Source organism: Dreissena polymorpha, chromosome 5, assembly GCF_020536995.1.
Source record: "Dreissena polymorpha isolate Duluth1 chromosome 5, UMN_Dpol_1.0, whole genome shotgun sequence".
Lineage (NCBI taxonomy): Eukaryota > Metazoa > Mollusca > Bivalvia > Myida > Dreissenidae > Dreissena > Dreissena polymorpha.
The window spans coordinates 88,916,386-88,939,914 of NC_068359.1; the positions used below are offsets into that span (position 1 = coordinate 88,916,386).

Sequence of the window (23,529 nt, forward strand, 5' to 3'; positions counted from 1 at the left end):
CCCATGGGAACCCCAACTTTGCAAATAAAGTTCATAGTGAAGAAAACGCATTTAACAAGCAAAAATAACCAATTATTAATCACAAGTTAGACTTTTATCTTATACTTTATCACAAATAAGCAAACCTTCAAGAAAAAGGGTACTTAAGTTTGCGAAATTTCGGTTTCGCAAAGTTTTTCCGGTGGCCGTTAATTCTGAACAATGTTTAAAACAAACAAGTTTGGTAGAAGATCTCTACACGATGTTACATAACAAATATATAATCCCTGACCCTTTACGGTTTCAGATAAAAAATAATTATTTAAGTTATTAACTATTAAGTTAATTAACAGTAATTTGACCGCTGCGTCGTGGCCTGTTTTCATCCCAGGTGTGTGATTTGTAGACACTTTGAAGAGGACCAGTATACGATACCACATTCAACGTACAAAACCTTGGGGCCTTGCGATTTTAGAGATTTTGACGGTTTTTCGTACACCTATAAATACACACATTATGAAAAAAAGTTTACCCTTGTGCTCAGCATGTATAACCACACGGGCATGATTTGAACAAATTTGATATAGGATACAATAAAGTTTTCACTATATACATATATGGAAAACCAATTACCGCCCCGGCCGGGCTGATATTCACTCGTAAGACTAGGGACATTATTAAAGGGGCTTTTTCACAGATTTGGGCATGTATTGGAGTTTGTCATTAAATGTTTTAACGATTGATTAATATAAAGATTGGAACTAATTATTTCCAGTAAAGAGATTTTTTTTATACTAAACTAATCCTCAACTGGGCTCGAACCACTAGCCATTGGAGTAAAAGTCTGGCACATAAACCACTCGCCCATCAATGCTCATACTTTGAGATGTGTATGTTATACTTAATGTCCGCAATCCTCGTAGTGAATTACAATATAATCATGCCAACAGAACTTTCAAAAGTATTCACTCCTTTGTAACGCTTTATAATGTTAAGCTTTTTTCATGGCAAACAAAGCAGCAAACAAAACTTGACGAAATAAAACATGGTTATTACAAACTTTTGGTGAGTTGAAGAAGAGCCATAATACGTTTGACTTTTTATTGCATTAAGTTACGTGTAAATAGAAGAGTTGTTTATAGACTAAACTAAACAATTTCGGCGGATATAATTGCTGAATCGGGCTTGACGTAGGGGTTCTCACTTTGGAAGTTTAACATGACAGCCATTATTGTTTTTTGTAGTTCGCAGTGGGGAAACAAGAATTTAAGTTTGGACACAACCGTCTTCTTACACAATGCCACTTGCATAGTATTCTCTAAGTTGTCACTTGCCCGGTATCGGCGGATATTAACAACGATACCATACAATCAATATTAAACAACACCACTATCCGCACTGAATTGAACTTTCTAAACTAGTGATACGTGGCATTTTGAAGAAACGTGTTATTTAAACAAATATATTAAAATTGGTTAACGTAGTCAATGATTACATTTCGACAACAGGCATACTTTACTTCAACTTTTGTACAGCTATTGCACTGATGTTTAATGTGAAACACATTCACTAGACTTTGAAATTAGAATTCAGAAGCAAATACAAAAAAAATGAAATTTCAGTTAAGTTAGCATTAAATCATTCTTATTACCACTTCAAGCAAATGATCAATTTCAATACAATCAGACACAGGACAAAATCATATGAAAAACAAAAACACAAACGTTAACGAATAACACGGAAAACAGTATAAATTAGTGTTGAGCAAACGCATGCCATTCCTTGTAAACATTATAACCCCAATCGTTATATTAAACAATCGCGTGATTTTCACACTCACTACTCACTCATATAATTTATTTGGTTTTGCCAATTTCAGATTTAAAAAGCCCATGGAAATCTCTTGGAAAATTGTCTAATCCTTCAAACTCGACCTTGGCCAGTGACGTCATGTTTGTGGCGTCCAGCACTAACAAGAAGCAACTCCTCAAGTCTTTCGTGTGGATCTTGTTGACTGCGACCAATAGAACACCTGGAATGCGCGCGTGTAAAATAAATGAGGCGTTCTGGAAAACGGTCTTTATGCATGTGCGCAAAGTGTCTTCCCAGACAAGCCGTTAAAAGCCGCACACGTTAATCAGGGACGACACTTCACGCTTTTAAAACGCAGCATTTTTTTTAGGAAAATCTTGCTTAAGCGGATTCTGTCGTTTCAGATCTGGGACGAAAGTTAACGCTCTTTCAAGATATGTATAAGAACTCAAATGTACGTGAATAAAATAAAATTAAACAAGACTATTTCCAAGCAATATATGCCCCCTACCGGCTCCAATATTGTCAGAATTTTTTTATTTGTTGCCATAGCAACCATAATTTTTGACGTAGGAACAAAATGAAATGACGTGCATGATGTCCATATTGCCATCTTTCCATGTTTCAAGTTTCATGAAAAATATGAACTTTTAAAGTTATCCCAGGACCCAGAAAAGTGTGACAGACAGACGGACAAACAGACAGACACACAGAGCGAAACCGGTTGGGGACAAAAAACATCAGGAACACAAAACAGAGAGAAAGTCTTGTCATAATCGGTCAGTAATATCAGACGAATTTCTATTACAAACCAGTACAATACATACTACATAAAAATTGTCGCAATATTGTCACTTGGTATTCTCTAAGGGGCCGTAATGACCTAAAAAGTGTAACTGGTTTCGATTGTCATCAGCCCTACGAATAAGCTAAACGGGCTCATATCCCTTATTCAACCGCAAAAATCATTTTAGAATACTTAATCGTAATAAATAGCAATAAATATTTTTATCATTCAAACTATATATATGTTGATTTTCATTGCTGTGTAGTACTCCTTGTTTCATTTCAATTTACTTTTTTAAGTAAAAAAATTGCCAGTTCCTTAATCGGTTATAATTAAGAGTAGGGAAACAGTTCACATTTCCTATTCAAACCGAATAAAGAACTGGGTTGTTATTTAGTAAAACTAAGTGAAATTCAAATGTATCGCAATTAATATTTATAATTTCAAACCTTCATATGCAATAATTTTCATTTATATTTAGTACTTTTTGGTTTATTTCAATTTACTTTTTACTTTTAAGTACGAAATTGCCAGTACCTTAGTCGATTTGAATATGGAACAAGCCAATTCGTCGAAATGATATTACCAGCCAAATAAACTTTCTTTATTGATCAGTGCAAATACCTTGATTTACAGTTTAATCATTAAGTGTAAGGAAATAGTTCATAGGTTATACATACTTGACTGTAGGGTACCGATAATGAATTTTATGACTTTCAATTCTCCTAATTGCAATCTAGTATCTACAAATGAATGTGCATGTTAAAATCTGGTAGAGTATCTGAGATATAGCCTTGGAAATTTACATCATACAAAAACAACTAAGGGCATAAACTCTTTGAAAGTGCAAGGTTTGGTTTCTTATGCATGACACTTCTTCCCATTAATTTCTACACATCCATGAAGTTTCATGTGTATCGTATCTGAGATAAAGCTCTGACAAGTTCAATAATACCAAAACAACAAAAGGCAATAATTCATATTTGAGAAAGTGAAGGGTTTTGGTTCTTAGCATAGCATTTTTTTCATGCTGAAACCTTGCATGTTATCTAAGAAATAGACCTGAAAAGTTTCATCATCCTAAAAAACAAAAAACAATGGGCAACAACTCTTGTAAAAGAAAGTGTATGGCTATGGTTCATGTACATGGAACTTTTCCTCATTGATATCTTTGGACCTATGAAGTTTCATGTTGATATCTTAAATAGTTTATGAGATATAGCCCTAGCAAGTTTTGTGACCGACGGACGAACGGAAGGACTGACGAACAGATAACTCCAATTCTATATCCCTACGCCTTTGATGGGGATAATAAACAACTGGATTTTCTTTACTTATGCAGTCGCAAAAAGGACATAGAGTTTAAATAAAAAACAAATATGTTAAAATGTACTAGATTGCATTTTTATGTCACGTAATTGAAACAAACATTTATAGGTTTCAGGTTTTATTGAGTTAGTATTTAAAGTAAAGAATGTCAGCTCTGTTATGACAAGAAATCATTTTGAAACGCACATGAGAGACATGAACTTCGTAACAAACAAGGTCAATGTATTACAGTGTTTTTGTTTAGATTTAATTAAAACGTGTATGTATAATGTTTCTTGAAAAGTATATATTCAATATGCACGGCTTGAATACGAAACTAGACAAAAGGAACCAACTCACTTTCCATACGAATCGTAGTGTCTTTCAAGTAATAACGTTCGATATGGTATGTTTTTGTTATCAATTTTAAATGGGCAAGATTTGTTAGTACCGTACGATTAATAGGGTTTTCAAAACTCCAGCACTGTTCGTGATACGTCTAATCAACGAGAGCACTGCATAGCGGGTGCCAACGCTCGGCTGTCGGTGCAGTTTTGAATAAATAAAAGCTTGTCAGGAGCGATCTTGGCCTTTGACCTAATGACCCAAAAAATGGGTGTGGCGTGCAGAACATTAAGGTACATCTAAAAAGTTTCAAAGTTGACATGCAAGCACTTTGATTTTAGAGCCTGTGTTAAGGTTTTAGCACGACGCGGACGGCGGACGATGAGCTTGCAATGACAAGACATGTACCTCGGGTTTTCACCGAAAACAGCCGAGCAAAAAATTAGAATCACTCTCTTGGGAACGGGACTCAATGCATGAGCGTAAAGTGTCATCCCAGATTCGCCTGTGCAGTCCGCACTGGCTATTCAGGGAAGACACTTTCCGCATAAGCTGGAGTTTCGTTTAGAGAAGACTTCTTTTCAGCAAAAAAATACAGTTAAAGTGTCGTCCCTGATAAGCCTCTGTGACCTTGGACAAAAAACATACCATGGTCCTCAGCCGTGCCCTTAGGGTCGGCTATGAACACCGGCTCGGACACATAACATCCTGCCTCGCTCCACTCCTCGTAGGTCTTGCTGTCCACGTTTATCTTCACAACCTTCACAAAAAAACTTGATTGTTATGAATTAAAAAAACAGGTTGTCGTGAATTCCAATAACTGGATAACAATGATTTTCAAAACTGGGTCCATATGCATTATAAAAACTGGATCGCTATAATTTCCAAAAACTGGTTCGGTATGAATTTAAAAAACTGGGTCGTTATGCATTTCACAAACTGTGTCGTTGAGAATTTAAAAAAAAAACAGGGTCGATATGAATTCAAAATCTGGGTCGTTATGAATTAAAAAAATTTGGGCCGTTATTAATTTCAAAAAAGGTTGTTAAGAATTTCAAAAAACTTAACTCGTTTACATCTGAATGTTTCATTTATGATTGAAAAAATAATGCTGACACCAAAATCGTATATGAACACTTCAATTCGTAGGTGCACACTATATATATTGGAGTAAATGTGTGTGTTTAGTGCTTGTGCTATTCAATCGTTTTGCGGAGATACTGGGGTGTTCTAACTGTTTGGTCCATTTTATTTATAATGGTCTAACGTATTGTTTTATTTAAAGTTAATATGTAATAATATATATAATAAAAGCGTCTTTGATGAGAGCTAAATAGTTAATCGTAAGATAAATTTGTCACGTGATCTTTGATAAGACGGGGCCCTGTTTGCGACTGATTGTAACATAAGTGACCCTGGTCCGTATTAACCAATCAATTTAGACTTAATATATTCTTTACATTTGTATACATGTATTCAGGAAATTCTTCAAATTTGATTCGAACTTTGCATTAACCACCCCTATCCTTATCATTCTTTGTGCAGAACATTTTCATTTTTATACAATTACCAGTGGTAGCCGTTATATATTCAAACGCTGAAAATATTTTCGTGGATGAAAGTCTATCCTGTATTTTTAAGTTTAAGAATTGTTTGGTGAATACGGGCCCATGTTTTCACACTGGTGGTCATTAAATCTTATCATAAATAGTTCATTAAATAATTTAGCCTCACTCTGAGAAAACGGGGTTTAATACATACGCGTTAAGTGTCGTCTCAGATTAGCCTGTGCAGGGACAAAAAAAAAAAATCCGCATTTTCTGGTATTTTCTAGTGTAAAGAAAGACTTGTTCTTGACGAAAATCCACTTTATGTGGAAAGTTTCTGTTTCATTAGCTTGTGCGGACTGAACAGGTTAATCGGGGACGACACTTTACACACATGCATTCAACCCCCTTTTCACATAACGAGGCTAATATTTAATTAGACGGGGCCCTATTGTTTGCGATTGATTTTAGCGTAAGTGACCCTTTACTCACACTGGTGGTCATCCTGTTGCCCTTGTGCAGTCCTACCCCGTACACGTATCGGTACTTCCGGCCATTATATCCGGCGTAGTTCCACTGGGGGAATTCTAATCCTGTAATGATGTGTGCACGGTAACACTTCATAGATCATTATTTAAAAAAAAGTCTATATATCCTTAGGAATGCAAACAAACTGTATTTCAAATGAAAAACTAAGCTTCAGAAAAGTTTGGTCAAACACATTTGAGCTTTTTTAAGAAATGGTGGCGGGATAAGACAGAACATGTGAGCTGCCCTTGGGAAAATAGGGCTTAAAACAGGTGCGTAAGTGTTGTCCGACTTAAGCCTATGCGCCCCGCACGAAATAAAAACATTATCGCTGCTTAGATAATTGTGTACATACAACATACACTTGAGACATAAAAGACAAGTTGCCAAACACCAAGGAATATAAAAAATTAGCCGCGCTGTTGGAAAACATGGCTGAATGCATGAGCGTTTAATGTTGTCCCGGATTAGCCGTTGAAGATCGCAGAGTCTAATCAGGGAAGAAATGTTCAGCTTTTATGAAGGTTTTAGTTTAAAGGAAGTTTCTTTTTAACAAAAATCCAGCCGACCAGTCGAAAGGCACATGCGTTGAGTCGCCCGTTCTTATATTTTCTAGTGTGGGCAACATATATTTTATTTAGTCTTTTTCTGCGTTTAAATACTTTTGTATCACTACTTGTAAACAGCATACTCTACGTACATGCAAATATGTGAATCTAAATGTTTGATTCTTAAAACAAAAAAAGAATAAATTCACCTTTCTCCTTGTTTTTTTTTTAACAACTCATATGATCGAATTTTTGTTTTATTAAGTCTACTGTTGTTTTATTAAGTCATTTGATTTTGTTTATTGTCTTGTAAGACATAACATTGCGGAATGGATAGGATAAACAAGAGAAACATGCTGAATGGATTGATAAACAACATACACATGCACAATTGATGGAATAAACAACAGGAAAATGCGGAATAAATGGGATGAACAACAGAAAACTGAATGAATGGGCTAATTTGCATACGATGTAACTGCCGAAAGCAGATAAGTTTATTTAATACGCACAAACGCCTTTACCACTCGGTTCGTTATTTACTTTATTTAAGCTTCGCTTAATATATTTCTCTGCATTCAACACTAACTTAGTCTTTTTAAATAGGTAATTCGCTTTTTCACACAGTAAACAAGGGACAAAATTGTCACAAAACCAGGTTTTCAATTTGAAAAAAGTCTGATAAAGGGAGACAACTCAAACTGAACTGAAAGTTTATAATCAGCCCCCTTTGTTTCAAAATAAATATATTTTTAGTCGTGGCGACCTTGACGTTTGGGATATTGACGTAATTCTTGTGTGTGACACACCGTCCAATGATGGTGAACAAATGTGCCAAATGATTTTAAAATCTCACGATGAATGACATAGTTATGGCCCGGACAAGCTCATTTATGGCCATTTTTGACCTTTGAACTCAAAGTGTGACCTTGACCTTGGAGATATCGACGTAATTCTTTCGCGCGAAACACCGTCTAATGATGGTGAACAAATGTGCCAAATGATTTTAAAGTCTCACAATTAACGACAAAGTTATGGCCCGGACAAGCTTCTTCCGCCGCCAGCCCGCCCGCCCGCCGACATTCGCAAATCTAATAACCAGTTTTTTCCTTCGGAAAACCTGGTTAAAAGTTAAAACGTTTTTCAAGATTCCCAAATTAAATCTTATACAGTAAGTTAACTAAATTAACCGGATCGTCAAGAGTGCCGGACTGAAAATTTAGGCTTAAAAACTTCATTTTTTCCGCAAAACTATCCTATTTCAAACTTAAAACAACAGTGGGAGCAAAAAAGCAACAATTTGTTGGTTAAGGTTTATTTTCGATTTCTAATAAACTCTTTCTCTTGGAAAATTAATGTATTCACTAGCTCTGTAATACCTCTTAAAACTCGTGAATTAAAATCGATACCCTTCGAAATAAAAACACTGACTACAATTTAAGTAAAAACACGTTTTATCCAAAGACATCAGAGAAAGCAAGTACAGTATACACGTGTAGTTAAATATAGACAAACAACTTCTTTACCAACGTCGCAGATGGTCTCCGCTTTGCAGTACACTTTACCGTCTTTGAGGGATATGTGAAACGGTGCAGAAGAAGAGGAATCGCCGTTTTTGGCCTGTGAAAAACAATTAAAACGCGAAGAAGTTATTTCGGTGCTCTATAATGAAATAATCACACGCGCACAATGTGATATTATACTCATAACCAATCTTTACAAGTTAAGAGTATGGTAGTATGTAACATCGCTACAAACCCGAACTCAAAATTATTGTTTAATGGTAGGTAAATAACCACAGTGTACACTGTACGTATCCGTAAAAATACCTTTTCGCTCACATTGACGGGAAAAACGAATCTTTTCAGTACGGAATTATCGATCTTCTTAAACGTTTCTTCCACTTTTTCCGAACTAAGATTCTGTAACAAAAATATCAGAAACTGATAAATTCCAACATTTGTATTCGTTATGTTGTCTCTTGATCATATAATGAGTACTATTTACAAAATCATATGAGCTAATGTCTTCGTAAATTTGGACAAAAAAGGGTTAGAACAATTGATTTAGTTTACTAAGTTCATAATAATATTAATAAGTTGCCATCTTATTGCATTTATTTCATAAAGAATTTCATTCAAATACAGAGTACTAATATCTTATAAGTTGTATTGTTTTGAGCAACTTTGAAATGAAGTATTTGTAGTTGACCACAAGAGGTAATCTACACTGTACCAAAGTCATAACACAAACACACCTGAAATATTTGCATGCTCTTATATTTTTTAAGGCAACTTAAAATAAAAAAAAAGAGATTACTTTAGTCTCTTATATAATCATAATAAACTACCAAGAAAAAGTACCTTTAGATAAAACGCATCGATAATCCCGGCGTCTTTGTGCCACACCAAATCCATCACAATGTTATCTACAGGGAATAAAAAGCGTTAGAAACACTCAAATGTTTAGTTTCAGTTCAATTGTAAACGCATACATTCAAGCTCGATTTCATCGAAAGCCTGTGGATTGTTAATACGCTCTCGAGTTCGTTTCCTGGGTAGGACCAGCACTTGGTGTCTTTTGGGGAGATCTAAAGATCGTTCTAACAATTTGGAACAAACCCGTAACCTCATGGTCGCTAGGCGGACACCATATCGACTATGCAACGGTGACCTTGGCATAAAAACATGTATTTAAAGGTGATACTAGTAATGTGGAGGATAATATATTTGAATTACTTATATATTTCTTAACTACCAGAAACTCAAAGGTTCTATATGAGAAGTACGCAAAGAAAACACTTATATAGAAGATGAGTTCGGTGAAAGAGAATGTTTTGTTTCACCACTGTTCATCGATATTTTCACGAGTGACGCTGTCATATGTGTGCTTTTCATGACAACTTTTTATTATGTTGTTAAATAAGATGGATACGATTTTTTATGTAATTGTTTTATAAGAACATGCACACGGACTTACACATAATCATATAAAAGTATTGTTTTCACACCACAATCCGTCACTCAATTGTCCTTAACACATTTAATTAGTATACAGTCATAATCAGAAAAAGAAACAAATGGCAAACAATTCTAGTTATCCTCATCGTAACGAACTAAATAACTCAATTTGGTGAGTTTTCATCTCAATCTACATGTGTCATCTTTAGCTATGGACTCAGGTTCATGAGGTTAACAATAGTACATGACGGCATCATTGTAAAGGCTGTTATAAGTACCGTTTTCCTCATACGCGTTTGCAGTATGGAACGTAAAGAACCCGTCAGCCTCGTAGACCATATGCTTGTTTAGCTGCTCTCCAGTCTGTTTGTGTATCATGCGAAATCGCGTCTAAAAGAGATAAGCAAATACGTTTAATATCCCGTTTGTGTTACCGCAATACTTTAATTAACGAATGAATGCGAATTAAAAATATACATGCAGATAGCTGACTATCACCTTTATCTCTAAATGCCACGTCAAAGACTCTGTCTGTGCTGTTTCAAATATTATTATGAACAAATAACAAGAGATGTGTTTGTCAGAAACACAATGCCCCTACTGCGCCGCTTTGAAGTCCTATTTGATCTTTGACCTTGAGTGATGACCTTGACCTTTCACCACTTAAAATGTGCAGTTTCATGAGATACACATGCATGCCAAATATCAAGTTGCTATCATCAATATTGCAAAAGTTATGGGCAATGTTAAAGTTTTCGGACGGACTGACTGACGGACGGACTGGAGGACAGTTCAACTGCTATAAGCCAACCTATCGGGGGCATAAAAAGCCTGTCAGCACCTTTATAGCTTGGCGTCACTTCAAAGCTTCTGTATGAGGTCGGAGGACAAGAAAAAAAATACTTTTACGTATACTAAAAAAGATCAGCGGTACGGAACATTTAATAAAAAGTACCCCTGAGTATGACCTGATGCCTTTTAGCCCTACAAATGATTTAAACGATCCGTTATACACTCAAAGGTTACTTTTTTGTCACACCTGAGCCAACGACGACCGATAGAGCCTTCCTGTCCTTACCTTCATATCTGGGTGCCATTTCAAGGCATCTGTCGCCGAGTATCCTAGCGCAGCCCTTTTTATGTCCATGAGGAGTGGTTGTTGAATGATGATGATGTAATTTTTCGTCATGCCGAAGCTGTGGAAGTAATGAACGTGGGTCCAAAAGGAGGAAGGTACTAGCGCAACGACGTTTTCTGTCGCATCGAGCTTCGATCCAACAACTTGCAGATCTGTGTGGAATTATCTAGTTTATGTGTATGGTCACTTTATAAGTGATTTAGCATTTTGAAAACTACACATAACGGCATGAATTATAAACAATGTAAATATAAATAAATGAATATAAGTAAATAAATAATGTAAATAACGGTAAAAAATAGGGACGGAAACGAATACTGGAAATGATATTCGAATATTCGTTTGTCATTATTCGAATATATTCGAATATTCGATTTTTAACCCTTATATTAAAATGTCCGAACCTATGACCGTCCGGAGCAGATTACTATTCCTGATTGCCACAAATGCCACTATAAATCGTATCTTATGTGCAGCTTTGAAAAGTTGGATAGAGTAATATATATTTGTTTAAGATCATTGATTAGTATACTATTCTTTTATACAAAAACAACTATATTGTGGTAACATATCCATGTAAATAACTGCGCTAATCAAGTAACTACAGCTTATATTAACCACTGTTTATACAATTGACCGCTGAGGTTAAAAAACCTGTAAAAACACAGATGGTTAAATGTTTATCAATAAACGTTAATGTTTCACATAAATTGACTTTCATATTTGACTGATTGTCAGAAAATAATGTGTACATATTGCATTACACTGAATTGAGAGAAAATTGATTGGTCCCTCTCCTTATACGCTCCCGTTTGCCAGTTATCACCTCGTTCATTGATGGCAGCTGTTATCAAAGCAATGACGTATAATGGAAACCAAAACTGCGACTTTGTACAAGTACATTTTTGGAAGTGCATTTGCATAAAAATAGAATATTCGAATATGAATTTTGGATTCGAATATTCGGCCGATTTTCGAGTATTCGAATATTCGGTCCCATCCCTAGTAAAAAACAATAGGACACAAGCAAATTCGTTGATTTGATATCCCCCGCCAAAGAAAGCTCGTTTGTGGATGGTTGCAAACCCTTTGTATTTGGTATAATCTTAAACACATATTTCAGAGTAGGGTAATCATTCTTATGCATTGCAGTTCACCTTATTGATATCTATACACCCATGTAGTTTCTTTTTGAAACCTTGTAGCGTACATGATTTATAGCCCCGTTACACAAGTAAAACAACTTTAAAACAACAAAGGGCAATAACTCGAATCTTATACAGTGAAGGGTTTTGGTTCTTATGCATGGCACGTCTTCTAATTGATATCAATACACCCATGAAGTTTCATGTTGAAGTCTCGCATGGTATCTGAGATATAGCCCTTACAAGTAACATCATCTAAAAAACAAAGGGCAATAACTCTTATATAATAAAGTGTGGGGTCATGGTTAATATCCATGGCACTTCTCCTCATTTATATCTCTATACTAATAAAGTGTCATGTTGATATCTGATATAGTTTCTGAGATATGGCCATGACAAGTTTTGTGACAGACGGACGGACAGACTGCGGGTATGACAGACTGAGGGACGGACGGACGGACGGATAAACCAATTCTATATCCCTTTGCCTTAAGCGGGAAAAAGTACATTCTTTGAATGAAGTACAAACATATGAAAGCAACCAACCTGTTTGTCTGGGCATGCGTGTCACTACAGTTGGCAACCCTTTCGTAAACACGTGACCGACGTTATACACAGTGCCATCTGTGTCGATGTGCGCATGCGCGGTTGCCATGTCAACAGTCGTCAGCTCTTTTAGGTCAAGCTGCAACAATAACTATTAGTCTCGCTCTGGGAAAACGGGATTTGATGCATGCGAATACTAGATCGTGCTTAATTAGCATGTGTTGTTGCCTGAGCATAATCACGGGCGACACGATCTCTTTTATTGTATTTTTTTATTAAAAGGAAGTCTCTTTTCAGCAAAAATAAATATTAGACGGAATAATAAGACACTGCTTAGCCTGACTGAACATATGTATTTTTGACACTTCACGCAAATGAATCAGCAAGCTCATTTTTTTTCCAAAACAAGGCTCAATTGAACATAGTGATTCATCCATGCCCCTTGCGTACCTTTTCATTTCGATCCAGTGTTTCAGGATCAATCTGGTTCCAATATTTGGTTTCGGTGGCGGCGTAGAGCTTGTCGTTGAAAGGTATGATGTTCACAGACGTGTTGTCTGTCATATCTCTAGCCGAAAAGAACGTGAGGAACCTGTAGAAGCAAACGTAGATTTGAGTCGCGCTCTTCGAAAACGTGGCTTATTCATATGCGTGTAGCATTGTGCGAGCAGTCGGCAGTAATGGAATTTTGTGTTTAATGGAAGTTAATTCTATATTAAATTCCAGCTTTGGCGGAAAGTGCCGTCCCAGATTAGCATAATATGGGGATTGTACAGTCTAACATGGGACGACACTTGAAGCCATTGCATAAAGCAATTTTCCGCAGACATACCAACGTTTAAAGATGGATTTTATGTAAGAACTGTTAACGTGAGATGTATCTATGTATGGTAAAAAAAAATCACATTTTAAAACTGCATTGAAGGACATCAGGTCGAATAGCAAAGAGATAAATTTGCTGCGAAAAGAACATTTATAGAGAACAAGATCTTTCTCTATAGGAAGACATATGCCCCGAAAAAACGGTTTTTCGAAAACTTAACGCAGATTTCGAAACCTTAGTTCAAGGTCAATGTCAAAGGGGTCAAAATTTGTGTGCGTATGGAAAGGCCTTGTTCATATACACATGCATACCAAATATGAAGGCTACATTTGACGCGACATAGAAGCTATAAGCATTTTTTGAAACCTAAACGCAAAAATGTGACGGACAGTCGGACAGACAGACAGACGGACAGTCGGACAGATGGACAGACGGACAGACAGACAGACAGACAGACAGACAGACAGACAGACAGACAGACAGACAGACAGACAGACAGACAGACAGACAGACAGACAGACAGACAGACAGACAGACAGACAGACAGACAGACAGACGGAAATGCAATCACTATATGCCCACCTTCGGGAGCATTAAAACGTATACAAAACAAGACACATGAAGACAAAATATATATATATGTCAAGCTTGAAAGAAGACAGATTTTAAGAGAACATCATAGGTAGAAAAAAACCACTGGAGAAATTGACCTATAATTATCATATTTAATTATGATGCTGTTGACAAACTGGAGCTTTAGGTACTGACACATCCTGGCGAGGCTGCTCACATGAGCATATCCACCAGAAACACACGCGCAATTGTTCGAAATGTGAATTTATAACTCAAAGTATCTTTACTAGTATTCGATATCTTAACAACACACGGGAATGTGTTTATCTCGATATTTTATTGCACGTTTACTCTAATGTATGGTTTCTTGAACGTCCCTTTAAAGTCTAGATAAAAATATACTAAGTAAGAAAACAATGACAAACATGTTATTAAATACATTTGTTAATCCACATTCAAGTCGATAAAGGCCATTTATTCATATTGATACAAATAATCTTTCATTTTACATAATGCGTGTTGACAAAAAATGTGAACAATAAATTAATATAGTAAAAACAGCAAGTTCTGTCAAACGAAAAAAACACTTTCATAATTGACACGGATCAGCAATAAATTCGTTTGCTTGTTATCGGCTGAAATACACTAAGAACTGCAGATTTAACGCATTCATAACAAGGGAAACAAGCAGCTAAGAAGTATTTGTAAATAAGATCAAGCATTGTGAAGTGACGCTACTTGAATATCAGTCGCGTTCTGGGAAAACGGACTTAAATGCATGAGCATAAAGTGTCGTCCTAGGTTACTTTGTGCAGTTCGCGCAGGCCTTTCAGGGACGACACTTATAGCCTGAACTGAGTTTTCGCTAAGAAGAGACTTCTTTTATGCCAAAAGTCGGAATAAACAAGCTTATCTGAGACGACACTTCACGCACATGCAATAAACACCCTTTCCACAGTGCATACCTCTTGAATATGTTTTTGCAAGGGTCTGGAATAGCTGCTGTGCCAAATTCGCCAACGACTGGTGCCTTTGCAGTTGATACCTTTTGATAGGTGTCGCTTTGAAGATATTTTCGCTGATATTTTACTTCATGTGGAGCTTGATAAAATTATAGGCAGGTAATTTATTAACACATGTATCTACATATGTGCAGATAATGTATTTTATCTAGACTTGACTTGATAAATGTGGTATATTTTATAAAACAAATGGATTGCTTGAAACAAATAATTTGTGGTAAATATAAAGAACGGCACGACTGGATTAACCGCATTTAACGAGAAGTCTACGTTGCATTTAAAATAACCGCTTATGTTAAACAAACAATTCTTATTAAGACTATCCAATGTTTATAGAAAAGTTATGAATGTTTCATATCAGGATTACTAACCAATTATTTATAACTTAAATGAGTGAATGTTGAATATATAATCACTAAATAAGTTAAAATCGGTTATATTTTCTGCCTACCACAAACAAATCAGTGTTTAGATAGTGACCACTAAGAATAATGTTGTAGAACAACTTAATTACACCACTTCTAAAGTAGTTATTAATAACGCTATGCTAACATCCGTTTCTGAAGTGCTGAATCATAGCCAGTCCGACGAATAAGATTCGGATTCGGAAAACTGGGCTAAATGCATGTGAGTAAAGTGTCATCCTTGATAGCCTGTGCAGTCCGCAAATGAAAATCAGGGATGACACTTTCCGCGTTTATGCAAGTTTTCGATAAATTGAAGTCTTTTTCTTCCTTGATAAGCCTTGGCGGACTGCACAGGTTAATCCAGTACGACATTTTTCGAACATGCATTAATACCAGTTTTCCCAGATCGATGCTCAAACTACCTACCGATTCTGAAGTGCTGGATCATAGCAAGTCCGTCAAACAGATGATTGTAGGTGTAGTTCACTACCTCATACATCCCCCTCCATTTCTGTACAGATTCCCATGCACATACGGCGGAATGGTACCTACACCGATGTCAATAAAATAACGAGTTAAGTTTAAGCAGCCGGTACACACACATTTAATAAATATTGTATACACGACCTTGCAAAAAGAAGATATAGTTACTTTAAATCAATTATTCTCACGATCAAAAACACTTGTTAATAATTTCCTGTTAGTTTATTTTCTCTCCAACGGTGTTTCTATGCTTGCAGCATTTTTTTGTTAGCTTCGGATAAGCATTACCAGTCGTAAAAATACGGTAAATATATGAAAAATACCTAGTGTTTAGTGTAAAACTTTTAATTGATTGCCTAGTTGTAACTTACGACACCTGCAAAACCTTCAAGTTTTCACTAAAACATATTATCTATCTACAAAGAAATATTCAAGTACCTTATTTTCTTTTCAGAATTTATGGCAACACGGAAGCAAAGGTGCATATACAACAATATACGATGATGCCATATATGCACATACCAACCACTTGTGTTTGTACGTTTTCGTTCTTGCACTTGTTACACCTAATTTTCTATATTTAATGATTATAAAATGCATTAATGTATAAAGACATACAAACTTCTTCATTATTTAGCAATTTTTATATTATTTAGCGTGAACTTTTTTGAAACAGGTATTAAAGGGATCTTTTCACGCTTTGGTAAATTGACAAAATTGAAAAAAGTTGTTTCAGATTCGTAAGTTTTCGTTTTAGTTATGATATTTGTGAGGAAACAGTAATACTGAACATTAACCATGCTCTAATATAGCCATTATATGCATCTTTTGACGATTTTAAAACCTAAAAATTATAAAGCGTTGCAACGCGAAACGATTGAATAATTTGGAGAGTTCTGTTTTTGTCGTTAAATTTTGTGAAACTACGAAGATTGCTTGTATAATGTATAAAATACGTGAAGAATGTGTACACGGCGGAATAGCTCAGTAGGCTAAAGCGTTTTTACTTCAGGACTCTGGCAGGACTGCAGGGGTCACTGGTTCGAAACCTGCTCCGGGCAATGTTCTTTAACTTTTTTTATTTATTTTCTTGATTTTTTACTGGAGCTTTTATGATCCAATGTTTACATTTATCAATATAAAGCATTTAATGAATAAGTTAAAAAAAATGCCAAAATCTGTGAAAAGGCCCCTTTAAAGTAACACTACTACTCAAAATCAACGAACATTTCGTACAATATTTCGAAAAATAAAGCTAACCAATCAAAAATAATTGTTCCTTATGGCAATTGCCGAAATTTCAACGCCAGATGTGGTTTGGTAAAATAGATGTTTGTAGATACAAAATGCTCGTTGTTTTTCCATTTTAATTTCCCGCAACGATATCTATTCATACGGCACATGAACACTAACATGGTGCTCGTGTGTCGTATGAATAGATATATTCGCGGGAAATTAAAATGTAACTAATTGTGGTCACAAATAAATAAAAACTAGCATTTTGTATCTACAAAAATCTATGTAACCATACCACATCTAAATGTTGAAATTGTGGCTATTGCTATAAGGAACACTGATTGTTTATTTTACGAAATACTATACGAAATTTTCGTTGAATTTGAGCGTTAAAATATTACGGATTTGACAATTTGGGAAACCTGAAAATTCTGAATTAATCGGTAACTGTCTTCTTACACTGTGGCTTTTAATGCAGAATACTATTGATTTAGTAAATATTCAAAGAAAGAACAGAATATCAAAATGTCATATTTCAATTCTAAAGTATGGTAAGCTGAAAAGCGAACTAAGATTTTTGAGCCGTGACTTTATTCTATAATGACATTAATTAGAGTTGTTTCAATCAGTTGTTCATGTTTATAATGCATGCTATTTCGTTAACGAAAGGATACAATAAACTTTACGCATGTCGACATTAAACACATGCAGTTGCTATCCTTGCATCACACTTTTGTTCAAAGAATTGCTAAGGTGGTACCATAAAGGCGAGAAAGACTCGTCAGTCTGCCTCGTGCTCAGTACACACTTGGGAACTTAATTGTAAGTGCAATTAAATATCCATTTACACCAATATTATATATTTACGTTTTATAGTATCTCACTCCGGTACACAAGCCATAATCCACCGATGACCCTTGTGAAAGAAGGTCGCACATCACTTAAATGGTTGCCAAGCCTTTGAAACTACGTGTCGTATGGGTTATTTTGATGTATATTGGCAATAATGCTAAAAATGAACACATTTTCAACCTCTAAAATAAAAGTTAAAAAGTGGGCGACAGCACAACTGTACATGTTACTATGTATATAATTTGCATTTGGTTCATGCGCATATATACTCCTGTTAAATTTGGGGGGAAATATTTGATTTTTTAACCCAATATGAGTTTGTTTTCTGGTTTTCTGAGCGGCTATAACAACTGTTTGTGCTCATATTGTCTGTGTTTATTGAATGTCATTTTGTTCCATTTCGTAAACCTCATTAAGTATCAGAAGTAAATTTAATACGCGTCCATTACATCCATTATCATAGCATCATAGCATCAATGAACACTTTGCCAAGGTTAAATATTCCATAATGACTCATTTGCGTGTGTTCTTTGAGAGCCTAAGTAAGAATGACTTTGTGAACGTAATCCTTACCTTCCTAGCTGCTTACTTTTTAAGAAATCCGTTAGAATGTGGTCAAAAATCAAACAAAATTCACCACTCTCTCTGTCAAACTCTAATTACACCGGATTTAGACCAAGGATAAATATGAACAACATTTTATTGAAATATTTAATCATTTCTCTTCGGTTATTCCAGATTACAGCATCCTACATGAACACACAACATTTTTATCAACGTTTAAATTCGAGTTGGGTTTGAAAAACGGCTCAAGACAACCTTATTAGATGGTCATGACATCGGCTGCGAAAATAAAATTATGCTCAAGCCATCGGCTGAGGCAATGCAACTTAGCATGACGAGATGTGGACGTTACTCATTGACCATATTCGATAGAACTATAAGATATGTTGATCACAAAAACAGTTTAAAGAGTTTCATTTGTATTTTGAAATAAAATGGGATGGGTGTGTGGCTTTCGTTTTAAATAATTCATACTTTGACATTATTGAAACAAGTCATTTACACGCAATATGTCTCCACATCATGTAGAGTAAACTTGACTCTCGCTATGCCGAAATCGGTAATATCGAAGTAATGGAAACTTCGAACATAAATGTTTATTCCCTTCTAAAATTTGAGATACAAGGTTTTTCTTAATTGAAACGCATAAATGAATTTACAAACTTAATGACAGTTACATGAAGGTTGACAGTAATGTTGGAATTCCCTACTGGAGAGCTTTCAGCATCGTTTGTCACCTGTATCTAGTTACAAATAGTCAGAAGTGTACGTCTTATAAATCGGGTTACTGGAATATCTTTTATATCGAAATAATTTGTATGGTTAATGAACTTCGACATTTCGAGATTCCACTGTATTTTGAAGGAGATTGTCAAATGTGTACAATCTATACATAGATGGTTACGTAACTACGTTATTGTCACCTCTATACTAAGACGCATCACATTCCTCTGGTTTGGGGAATTATTATTCCGCCAAAGTAGTTCTGCGTAGGAATGAAAATGTTAATAATGAAAGAAAAATCGTTTTTGTGGTTATCTCCGACGTCTGTCTGTCTGTCCGTCCGTCATGGCCACTATCTCCTCCTACACTATTAGCACTAGAACATTGTAACGTACACACATGGTAGCTATGAGCATACATGTATGTGCGACCCTGCACTATTTGGAATTTTGATCTGACCCCTGGGTCAAAAGTTATTGGGGTTGGGAATGGGCCGGGTCAGAGATTTTCACTAATTTCTAAAGGTTATTTTACATTAAGTTCTTGATTTCTACACTGATTTACTTCCAATTGATACTGAACCTCTCTTATCCTGGGGCGCTCCGCCCACATAGACCACACCCACCCAAAATTGCCTTTTACTATTATTTCTTCATTTCTACACCGATTCACTTCTAATTGATACTGAACTTCTCTTTTCACAATACGGTCAACCTCAACTATGAATGGCCCCATTGACAACCCTGGGGCGCCCCGCCCACATAGACCACACCTACCAAAAATTGCCTTTTACTATAACTTCTTCATTTCTCCACCGATTCACTTCTAATTGATACTGAACTTCTCTGATGACAATACGGTCAATCTCAACTATGCATGGCCCCATTACCAACCCTGGGGAGCCCCTGGTTCAAACATGCGGCGAAGGGATACGCGTCGGCCTCTACCGCGCCATTTCTAGTTTATTGTGTGTTAAAAACGGAATGTTGTTTAAAGAAATGTCATTTGATTATGTTTAAATCATAAATGTGATTGTGAATCTCTATTAAGACTGATAGCGATTATAAGAAGCACGATTACCTGACTTACTTTCGCTTTCACTTTTCACTCGTAAAAGAAGCGCTACCCACAATTCCTTTCGCGTTAGTACACAAGTCAGTAAGACCGGTGTGTACACAATGAAATGTGTTTGGCATGCGTTGTACTACCGGTATATGATTTCCTTCTATCCTTTTGTTAAAATAGCGATAATTATGGCAACACTATAATAACGAGCTAACTTTCTATATCGGCTGAGGCTTTCTTTCAAGATTATACTATTTGGAATTTAAAGACCATGGACAATTCCTATGTGATTTGTCGCTGTACGACTGAAAATAGTTGAAACTGTATAGAACTCACACGTTCAGATAAATTAACAAGTTGAACGTTTAATTATCACGCAGATACGGAATCCGGATAGTTCCATCTATAATCTAGCCGTTCTTTCATCAAGGGCGACACATGAAGCGATACACGATATTTTGCGCGACACACGAAGCGACTCACGATATAATGCGCGATACTCAAAGCGACACAATAAATTTTGCGCGACACACAAAGCGATATGCGATATTTTGCTCGGCACACGAAGCGACACATGGTATTTTGCGCGATTCACGAAGCGACACGCGATATTTACCACGATATATCGCCTTTTGGGCTGCCTACACAAGGGCGATATTTCGTGGTACATTCTCGCGCGTCGCTTCGTGTATTTCGCAAAATATTGTGTGTCCCTTTGATTATACGGCAATATATAGTGTGTTGCTTCGTGTGTCGCGCAAAATAGTGTGTGTCGCTTTGAATACCTAGCAAAATATCGTGTATCGCGGTCAAAAAAACGACATGTTACGTGACTCAAAACGTCACACGATATTTTTCGCGATACTCAAAACGTATCACGATATTTTGCTCGACATACGAAGCGACACACGATATTTTGCGCGATACACGGAGCGACACGCGATATTTACCACGATATATCGCATTTTAAAATATTACAATAGTGTGTGTCCTACACAAGGGCGATATTTCGTATTACATTAGCGCGCGTCGCTTTGTGTATTTCGTAAAATATCGTGTGTCGCTTCGTGTTCCATTGGGTAGGAAATATAAGTAATAAGTATGTTTTTTCACCGGCAACAAGGTGAGAATACCAGTCGTTATAACGATTAAGCATTACACACAATTACTTTTACCCAATCTGTATACGTATTCGGCATAGCGAGAGTCAAGTGTACTCTACATGATGTGGAGACATATTGCGTGTAAATGACTTGTTTCAATAATGTCAAAGTATGAATTATTTAAAAAGAAATTTACTCACCCATCCCATTTTATTTCAAAATACGAACGAAAATCTTAAAACTGTTTTTGTGATCAAAATATCTGATAGTTCTATCGAATATGGTCAATGAGTAACGTCCACATCTCATCATGCCAATTTTCATTAGTGGCATGAAAATCATGCCTCAGCCGATGGCTTGAGCATAGTTTTATTTTCGCAGCCGATGTCATGACCATCTAATAAGTAACCACGGCCGTTGTCTTAAGCCGTTTTTCCAACCCATCTCGAATTTAAATGTTGATAAAAATGTTGTGTGTTAATGTGGGATGCTGTAATTTGGAATAACCGAAGAGAAATGATTAAATATTTCAATAAAATGCTGTTCATATATATATCTTTGGTCTAAATCCTGTGTAATTACAATTTGACAGAGAGAGTGGTGAATTTTGTTTGATTTTTGACAACATTCTAACGGATTTCTTTAAAAGTAAGCAGAAGGAAGGTAAGGATTACGTTCACAAAGTAATTCTTTCTTAGGCTCTCAAAGAACATACGCAAATCTGAAAGAATTGGGAAATACTTACACTCCGCTTTTACCCGACATGTATACAGTACCGCAGTCGATGGATGAATCACAGATGATGCGTTAGTCGATTGCACGGTGTGATTTGTTAATGCTTGCGAATTCGATATAAATCTACTTACCATTGATTTTTCCTTTAATCCAACTGATCTCAAGTGCGTTCTTTTCACGAACAAACCGTAACTCCATTTGTAGAAGATAGATGCTATAACACCTGTTTGTTTTTGTAAAGACCAGTCTTAACTAATGCACAAACCCGAATGTTACATTGTACACATTCTATACATAGATGGTGACGTCACTACGTTATTATCACCTCTATACTTAGACGCATCACGCACCTCCATTTGGAGGCATTTATGACTACGACACAAAGAAGTCCGCGGATGAATGAAGAATTTGCTTTATAAGTAAACTTTCATGTTATGATTTAAAATTTAAGTATAATTTTGTTCAGTCTTACGGTCTTATGTAAGTATCAATTAAAATTTTCGTAAGTTTTCAACAGTTTCGCTCTTTATTCATTTTTTTTAAACTGTACTTTCACTTTCGGTTGTATAACAACATGTATCCTTTATTGACGAAAGTTTGCAATGAAATAGCGTTTTCAAAACCGCTTAAAAAGTTTCAGAAGGTGTATCTGATGCATGTTATGAATAGACACAATGTCATAGCTATATTGCCGACTAGTATGGGAACAATTTGGTATTTCAAGTGGCTCCATTTGAATTGCAAGAGAAGTTCAAATTGACTTGTTCAGTTTGTTAAATTTTACACCCTAATTATATATTTTTTTATAAGTGCCTGATAGATTTTTTTCTTTAAATAATTGAGATCAATGAAAATTTTAGTAAACGCACAGCATTGATGTTCTATGATGGTCATTTTTTAGTGGAATAGTATGTTACAATAAAACAATTATAACTATTGTATTAATGAATTTAGATTAGGTGTCATCTTTAAATGGGGTAGTAATTCATTTTATGAGATTAACACATTACATAGTTGAAAAATAAATAACACTTTAATGACTTACCATAGTAAAATAAAGTAGCATAGAATATGTTGCAGGTCATAAAATGTAAAACTGAAATTGAAGAAGCTTTACAAATATTTTACACTGACAACACTGCTGGTTTTCCACACAAAAAATCCTTCCTATCTACCTGCCCTAGTTTTTTGGGGCAAATTTAAATATTATTAATATAATTGAGTTAAATTATTAAAATATCAATATGTTTTGATTACATTAGCTTATTATATTATTAATAATAAATACTTTGCAAGGAAA

The 23,529-nt window shown here is 35.6% G+C and overlaps 1 protein-coding gene across 2 annotated transcripts; it reads right to left on the minus strand.

The window, feature by feature from the left end:
• Positions 1–1,066: 1,066 nt before the first annotated feature.
• LOC127832109 (carotenoid-cleaving dioxygenase, mitochondrial-like) lies at positions 1,067–22,522 on the minus strand. Of its 2 annotated transcripts, none has more exons than XM_052357340.1 (13): positions 22,361–22,522; positions 15,895–16,016; positions 15,005–15,140; positions 13,094–13,235; positions 12,644–12,782; positions 10,893–11,104; positions 10,093–10,204; positions 9,218–9,282; positions 8,696–8,776; positions 8,381–8,474; positions 6,271–6,371; positions 4,880–4,991; positions 1,067–2,011 (listed from the first exon to the last, which is right to left on the minus strand). In XM_052357340.1, exons 2-13 carry the CDS (start codon positions 15,965–15,967, stop codon positions 1,836–1,838), a joined length of 1,443 nt encoding a protein of 480 aa, XP_052213300.1. In that variant the 5' UTR covers positions 15,968–16,016; positions 22,361–22,522; the 3' UTR covers positions 1,067–1,835. The 2 variants fall into 2 exon arrangements, with proteins under 2 accessions (XP_052213300.1, XP_052213299.1); XM_052357339.1 differs by having other exon boundaries at positions 8,684–8,776.
• Positions 22,523–23,529: the final 1,007 nt, after the last annotated feature.

Coding starts and splice junctions, on each gene's coding strand:
- LOC127832109 (XM_052357339.1), bottom strand. CDS start 15,967: ATGTATGAGGTAGTGAACTACACCTACAATCATCTGTTTGACGGACTT. Junction 11,105..12,643: donor ACGCATGCCCAGACAAACAG/GTTGGTTGCTTT, acceptor AATTCCACACAG/ATCTGCAAGTTGTTGGATCG. Junction 9,283..10,092: donor AAACGCGTATGAGGAAAACG/GTACTTATAACA, acceptor TATTCCCTGTAG/ATAACATTGTGATGGATTTG.